Consider the following 8,638-nt stretch of genomic DNA (forward strand, 5'->3'; position numbering starts at 1 on the left):
ATTATGACAATTTACCTAAAACCTCTCTTTATTGTTTTTTATTTATTGTTTTGCCTCCTGTTAACCCTTTTATTTATCTACTCCCACAAACAACCTGCTTTGACAAGCATTGAGTTGAATTTTTACTTCTCCTGTTACTTCAACAGTTATTAAGACATAATTAGCACAGTCAAGAAAGGTGCATTTAACTTAATAAAAGAGTTTACTTTTTATTCCTTCTGAAAAATCTAAAAGTCATAAATGAGAAGATTTAACCTCAACTGAAAGTAAAACCCAACAATTAGGAATGTAAGACACACATGAGAGTCAACTTCATACACTGAGTTAACTGAAGTGAGTTTATATCAAGCCAGTTGCTGACCAATCAATAGCTCTTAAATTTTGCTGAACAGCATTAAGCAACAATCCCATGACAGATGTTCTTCCCAACTCTTCCAAAAATGTGCTTTTCTGAATAACTAAAAGTAACCCATGTTGCAAATTTGTGCGTATGCATCAGTGCATGAGTGTGCGGACATGACATCAATCTGAATCTACCCACAAATGAGGTGTCTCTGCAACTGGCCTATAATTTAATCTAACAACCCCACTGCTCGCAGTTTACTGGGTTATCCTCACCTCCCCCACATTCAGAGCACTGAGCGTCAAACATATATTTACATGTGTTGTAGACAGTATATTGATTAATTTGTGACTGTGCTGCAACCAAAACCAGAGAGCTATCTAATGACACACAACTCCTGCCTCTGCTCCAAATGGCTTCTGTTAGCTCACTGCAACACTATGTTGGTGTCTGCCAGCCATTAAATGAGAAATGTTGAAGGTTTGTTTATATAGAGGCTGATTTTCACAAAATACAATAGCACAACATTATATTCTACAGCTCAAGAATGGCTTCTGTGGGCAGAGGCAATGAAGAGTGGAATTTTTTGTGTTTGATGTTAGGCAAAAGAGGAAAATGTGGAGCATGTGGGGCTCGTAATAGCCACAATAGAACAAAGCAACAGAAAAAGTGCTTCCATCAACATATAAGCTACAAAACTAATGAGTACTGGTTAAAATGAATCAACATGACTAAGCAATAATCATTAATGCAAAGGCAGGTAAGCAGTTTTTTTCTACCTTTTTCTTTATCAAGACCCGACATCCATTTGTTCACATGAATTAGCAAGAGCAGGAGCTAATGCATGGAGTCAGATTACAACCTCTGAGCAGAGCTGCGTTTATCCCGCTATATGAAGCTTAATCTGTTCAAATCCACTGCCCTAAATCCACAACAGAGCATAATTCCTCCTTAATCTAATGAGCAGTAAAGGTGCACTTACATGGGCTCAAAAATACCACATGCCGCCTATCGGAGGGACACATCATTATAGAGATTGCTCAGGTCTCCCCTCCTCTGACATGATGCAATACAGTGTTAGTATAAACCACCAGAAGATTATGTGACAAGCAGATACATGGCAGGCTTGTTTGGTTGTCCTCTTTTCACTTTTAGCTTTTGCTTTCCAGGTTCAGAAGTGCAGGTGAACAGCTGTCAAAAGGAGATGCGTTCCCCCCAGCAGCCAGAAACCTTCACCTGATAAGACAAGTCAACATATAGGGAGGCTCCACCTCGAATGACGTTCACTAATTCAGATAAGTTAAAACAAAAAACAATAGTATAACAGCTTTGCACAGCCAACAAAAACGCTATTTTGGGGGAAAAAATGCACAGATCTGCAAAAGCAAGTGAAGAGGAGGGATTTAGGTAATGGAGTATGGCAGTACAATTAATATTTGTTATCTTGGGGATTTTTCATGCAAACAATTAACCTTAACTCGTTTTTGTATTGACAACCTGTCACTGAAATGTCTGCTTTGTTGCATTTGATCATTTGTCGGCACAACTACAGGTTTAGACTCTTCTTTTATACAAAAGACCAGCTGCAACAAGTTAACTGTCACAAAGGACAAAGAAATCCAATCAGCCCAAAAGAAATCAGTGTTTTATGTTTTATAGTGAAAATGACTATCACTGTTAATTAAATGTTTTTCGCCTCTTTTAACAATTAGGTTATAGATAACGATCCAAATAACCAATAGCAAAGCGGCTGTACTTGTTTTTCCACTCAATCCTTTCTCCAATAATATATGCAATTTGCCAGGTCATTCTTGAAATGATCAGTTGTATTTATTAGAAGAAAAACAACAGCCTAAAAAAAGGGAATCTCAAAGTGCTAAACAATCAAACAAGCAAGCATAAAAGAATAAATTCAGTTACAGTCCTAAAAAGTGCAAAACAAAAAGGCTTTAATGTCTTTTTTTTTTAAAGTCTCTGTGGTCTGTATCGTGTACAAAATGCAGCCATCTCAGAATATTGCATTGCCATGTACAGACTAGACTGCCTCTGAGTGCTTCTGTCCCACAGAGCAGCAAACATGCGTCATTACTGATTCCTAATTAAAACTGGATGGTTAGCAAAAGAGGAAATTGTGTGCCAAAAACAAATAAAGGATGGAGTGACTGTTAAGTTTGATTTGTACATGTTTAGTAACACAAATAAAGCAGACAATTTCCATCGAAAATTTGAACTTCACAAATTACAGTCAAAGCAGACTGGTACAGGATTAAAATTATAAATATCCTCAACAGTTATGATGACTCACCTACGTTTACCACAGCAATTGTATTTATATGCAAATAGACCAAATAACAAGGTTTATGAATACTAATGAGGCAATCTTACTTTGCAACACCTAAAGGAAAATTTCCCATAACCTTTACTTTTGGAGCCCTCCAGTGCACGTCTGCAACTGAGAGAAAATAATGATGGCACACATGTCTGTGTATGAACAAAACGCAGATCTGTGTGCAGGTGATCACATGTAAGGAGAGGTTCAAGTATGTGGCATTACTTAATGTCCTGTTCTATAAATGACTCGGCCATCCAGCTGGGATCAGTGGCTGGCATTGCGCCGCTGTCACCACTGCGATCTCTCCAACCCACGCATGTCTGAGCATGGGGGCCTCTTCTCAAAAGTCAAATGTCAGATGTTATCCATCCCCACTCACAGAAAAGGACCCGGTGCAGCATCGGGGGCGCAGAGGCCCTGCTTGATGGAAAAACACCATTACTGAGCTCAGAGAGCTGCGGCTGTCATGACTTCACCATGACAACCATATTAACAGGTATTTATTCTGTATGGTAGTGCTTGTACAAACAATCATATAACTATATGCTAAGGTTCTCCTCTTTAAACTTTTAATAATGTCAGAAGTCCACAGTATCTACTGCAAAGGTGCAAAGAATGATGAATAATGTGCTAAAAAAAACAAATGAATGAAAGAATGGAACAGGTATCACAATAAATTACAAATTAATAATAATTCCAAGCTGTCTAATATGGCTGAGCTTCCAATATTTATTTATTTCTATATTTCAGAACATTGTTAATTCAAGCAATATACATTAAATATGTATATTCAGACTGTTTTTCCCATACCAGAATTATAATCAAGTAATTAATCAATTATAGAAAGACTAAGTTATTACTATTGGCCCTACAGCTAATCATTTCAGAAAATAATCATAACAACAAGAAAATTAGTATTATCATAAATTACTAGATACTTGATTAGGTAAGCCTTTATAAACATAACACAAAGCAGCTGCAATGATCAACTAGTGAGTATTAACTGAATACAGAGCATCATCAACTAGCAATAAGTCAACGGCTCCAGTCAACTGAAATGTTACAACATGGAAATTGCCTCACTTTTTTTTTTTTTTTTTTGAGGATACAACCATGTAGGAAATTTTGCAACTTCTCTTGCCACAGCAGGTTAAAGTCTTATGAGTAATTGCTATGCAGCAGTGGCTTTCAAGAGCACTACGATAAAGCCTTTTGAAAACAGGTGGATGCAAAGCACTTTTGATAAGTTACGACAGATACCTTGTAGCATGGCAAAGTAGACAGCTGAAAATAAATGACCTCACACCTTTACCCTGCAGATATTTTGGAGAGGTGTTTTGTACACAGCCAGCGTCTGTGTTGTCATAATATTGATGCATTACCAAAACACTGACTTCTCGAAACTCAATGAATGAAATATGAGTCAAATTACTTACCACGATCTCAACATGGGGTTTAAAACAAAGCCATTTAAACTAGGATCTTATATTGTCTGACAGCCCCTCTAATGTCTAATCAATACATTTCAAACTGATTAATATATTGTAAAGGTGCTAAAGGTAAGGTGCTAAAGAAACACTATTAAGATTTTTAGTTCAGCAGCATCTTATGTGACATGAGAAAAGTGGCTTTAAATCCGTAAAACGGGACCAGTCATGTCAACCCAGTGATATTGTAAAATCTCTTTAGAGCCCAACCCTGTCATATTCATTTTTCATTAGCCTTCAAGTTGGTGGAGACTGTAGGGGTATGAACTCCTGAAATATTCATTACAAAAGCACCCAAGACATGCTGTGACTCTCTTAGCACTCACCCCCATTTTCCAAGTAAGTGTAGCCATAACACAACTGGTTTCCTCTGTAATTCAAGAGAGAAATCGTTGCAGATGTTCTTGTGTTTAACACTTTTCCAATTCTAATAGCACAAGCTAAGAAAGCAATATATCTGTGATGGAGTATTGCAAGCAAGAGCTCAGGGTTTGATGTAAAGAATAAATTACTTCAGTCATGATCTATTGAGGACTGAATCGGTAGCTTTTGTAATTTCTTTACAAAAGCTTTCCCTAAGGATCGAATCGCTTCAATCGACAGCCTTCATAAAATCATTCAGTGAATCCCTGGTGCAATGTTGCACACTGTTATCCCTGCAAATGCCTCTTGTGATGTACAGTGCAGGATCAAACAAAAAAAGCATGAGTGTGTCATCTTACTTCTGAAGAAAGACCATGCATCTGTCTTCCAGTGACACATTACTTGCTCATAGCCATAAACAGAACTAGGCTTTAAAGCTGTCTTTAAGAGGATGTTAACTGAAATTAAACTGGGCAGCCTACATTGCTCCCATTCTGGTGCAGGTCGACTTGATTATGATCTTTATTGCATTTTTATGGTAGACTGCAAAGGTGGAATGTCAGACCTGTAAACACAGGAGGCAGGAAGAACCACCCTATGTGGCATGTGCACTGAAAGCACACAAAGAACACCCCAATTATGACATTACAAAATAGACGACATTGAGTAATATTGTGCAATGCTTAAAGGAAAAACGGAGGGTAAAAGTGTTTGCTCGTGCATGCACAATGAGTCAAAATCGTCTTTGGTGTTGCATGCAAGGATTGTGCAATATCTGCATGCATACTGTAGAGCTTTGCAACTGTACATGAATCAAAATGATCATTCATCTGCCACACTCCCGGACAGGCAGCTGCATCACCCTCACATGCAGACAGTGAGAGGTTTCTTGCTAAATTCTTGCTCTTGGTCTACAAGCTGGAGTTACCCTCACTTCCTACTTTACAGCTGCTGTCATAGCTCGGCTAACACCCTTCTTCCTCCATAAGCCACCAAACAATTTTCGACTACATCTGCTGCTGCTGTTGCCGCTGCGGCGACAAGTCTGCTTGTGGTGGCCAGAAACAGAGCTGTGCTGGCGTTTCATTTCAGCGTGACAAGAAAATTTACACTTACATTTCACCACCCTGTCCGTCGTAGATAACTTCGGCTCATCATTCGGCTTGTTTTCGGACATTTCCAGTGTGATATAAAATTAAGATATAGCAGAAATGTGAGTAAAACGGCCCCTGCGTTGCTCCTGCCGAACAACTCTTAAGTCTATCCAAGAAAAGAGACCGCAGTGATCTCACTCGGTCCTATCAGCGGCCAAAAATACTTGCTACAGGGTTACAATTTCACTGCTGGAGCTGTGGGAGCTGCTCTGTCTGATTTACTGTTACTCTGTATCAAGTTGTCTGAGCGCAGTGTACAGTCAAGCGTGCTGACGCTCAAGACCCGCCCCTACGTGACACCGGCTTTTCCTATTGGTGAAGAGCTCCATTGGCTTTTGTATCTGTACATTCACTTTTGTCAAAGGGCTGCCTCTATGTCCATCTATTACTGACTAGTGTTATTGTAATAAAGTTATAACAAATCTGTAGCAACGAGTAATTTATATATATAAAAAAACAAAAACAAAACTGCGAAATAAACAAGGCTTTTTATGTCAGATTGAGGGTTTGCTGGTAAGTTTAGCTGTAAAATGGTATATAAATGTTTAGCACTGTGCTAAAATATTAAGGCGCATCTTATTACTTAATAGTTTTACTTTAAGAAAGTCTGGCTCCTTGTAAACAAAATACAAAGTAATATAAAGGTAAGACACTAACCTATAAATCATTCAGGCATTAAAAAGCACCTAATTCGAGGGATTAACCACTTTTGTGTCTGCACATAACAGACAAATTGGCAAAGAAACTATTTACAAATTGGATCATTTTCCAGCCTCCAAACATTTTCTTTAGGTGAGACCACAAACAATGCCAAAGATAACATACTTTGACAGACATAAAATAGTATTTTTCCACCAACAAGGTCACCAAAAGACCTTTCTCAAAGAGTTTTAGCCAAAAAAAAAAAAAAAAAAAAAAAAAAAAAGACATTTTATGGCATGGTGTGCAGTGTGTCCTTGAAAAATTTTGGAAATAGACAAGTGGAAGAAAAAAGAAAAAGGTGTCTGGCCTAAAAACAAACATCTACAGCAGATTAACTGTAACAAAAAATGACTTCTTTAAGAAAAAGAAAATAATTTAGCAAAGAACTGACACAGGACCTGAGAGATGCATCAGGACCTTCAACGGAACCATTTACAGTTCACTAAAGCCTCATCAGAAATGCTCTCAATAGAAAGGGTAGCTGTCATGAAATCATTACTAAGGAAGGGTAACAATGGGAAAAGGCTGCAGTATGCATATTCTCCTAGCACCTAACACGACGCTGAGATCTCAGTCTAGATAGTTGAGCATAATTTAAAGAATGTCTATTTCTGAACACACCCATTTTGGTTTCTGAGTCACACAGAATCTTTTTTAACAATAATTCACTTATTAACAGACCTGAGGGCCAGTGTCGTGCAGGTTTAAATGCTTCCCTGCTGCAACACACCTGACTCGAATGAAATGGTTCTCCAACAGCTTGATGTTAAGTTATGCTCAAGTCTGAGTCCAATGTGTTGCAGCAGGGAAACATCTAAACCTGCAATATAGTGGCACTGGAGATCCAGAGTTGGTCTTTGGTCCAACTTGCTTTCAGTTGGCATTGCACTATGTTTTACTTTTCATTTTCCAGAAAGCCCCAGCCCCAGCAGTGTGCAGAATCATTTAGAGCCAAGAACATCAATAAATTGCAATAAGGTAACACATAAATGTGGGGATTTCCTCCCTCATACAAAATGAATTTTTCAAAGAAACCCACTTTAAAACAACCTCAAAATCATAACATTAAATCATTACGTGTACCAAGCAAGACCCAATATACACTACAGAGAGACAGTTCATAAAAATGAACTTTTTTCTTTTAAATGTTGCAACCTTCTGAAATTATCATAAATCATCAAAAAAGCTAAAGTTTGTTTTTCTGTTGGGTCTCAGGAGGATATGCTTCAGCAAATCATTGCATTTATTTCTAATTCTTTCTTGGTAATTTATTAAAAATTGAGGGGGTGGTTCACAATATTGTTGAATAATAAAGTTCATAGCATGCCATGCAGTCCAAATCTTGACAACATAAATGAGAAAGTGGCACAGACACAGTTACCTACAGTAACAACAGGATTAATGACTAGGTGAAAAGGGTTAACAAATGAATACAAGGAAGAGAGACAGAGATATTAATTTCAATTACCCTATACAAAATAAACTGGGGAAACAAAAGGTTAAAGCTCTAATAAGAGAAGTACATTTTATTAATGCTACGGTGCTCTCCCTAGCACCATCCTCAGGATTAAGCATCAACAAAGACCTCAATAAATTTCTATCCTCATCTTACGCAACTAATTTTCAAAAACTAACTCCAGAGAGTACTCATGGTTCCAAGATAAATCATTAGTTTTCAGCTCTTCTATGTCCTTCCCACTGGCACCACCCTCAGGACAGGATTAGCTGTTTCACCATTCTCCCTATAATTTACATCTTTAGGTTAAGTTTAACTATTCAACTTGTTTTCATGCAACAGTTATGGCTGCTTTATTATCTTGGCTGTGTGACAAGCTGTGGTTTGTTCAGCTGAACTCACCACAGATGTAAAAGAAGATTTCAGGTCCTGTCCCAGCCAAGCAGAGAAGATGAAAGAGTGAAAGCATCTGAATGTGCATGCACAGGAATTGTGTGATCTGTCACTGGTGAGTCATAAGATACCAGTCATTTGCATAAACAAGACCTCACCTTTCACATGCTTACCTTTTTCTTTTTTTTAACATTTTGCATTAGAGCTGCAGTCGAAGTAAATGGAGGCAAACTGCTATTAACCAGACACGGATGTAGTATGAGTCAGTTGTCTGTTTGAAAGGTGGAGGCAGTTAATGAATCCCTGGGTTTTACATTTCCCTCAAAGAGGGTCTGACTGTGTGGCAGGTCAGAGCATCCTTTTTATCTTTCCCTGCAGTGGACACATTCACACCAGATCATTAGTTTT

General features: G+C 38.0%; 1 protein-coding gene across 3 annotated transcripts in view; it reads right to left on the minus strand.

The window, feature by feature from the left end:
* Positions 1-5,914, minus strand: part of LOC121639677 (serine/threonine-protein phosphatase 2B catalytic subunit alpha isoform) — a 70,251-nt gene extending 64,337 nt beyond the window's left edge. For all 3 annotated transcript variants that reach the window (XM_041985070.1, XM_041985069.1, XM_041985068.1), the window contains exon 1: positions 5,642-5,914. In XM_041985070.1, the coding sequence (XP_041841004.1) occupies positions 5,642-5,702 (61 nt within the window). In that variant the 5' untranslated portion in view covers positions 5,703-5,914. The remainder of the gene's footprint in view (positions 1-5,641) is intronic.
* Positions 5,915-8,638: the final 2,724 nt, after the last annotated feature.

Source organism: Melanotaenia boesemani, chromosome 5 (genome assembly GCF_017639745.1).
Source record: "Melanotaenia boesemani isolate fMelBoe1 chromosome 5, fMelBoe1.pri, whole genome shotgun sequence".
Classification (NCBI taxonomy): domain Eukaryota; kingdom Metazoa; phylum Chordata; class Actinopteri; order Atheriniformes; family Melanotaeniidae; genus Melanotaenia; species Melanotaenia boesemani.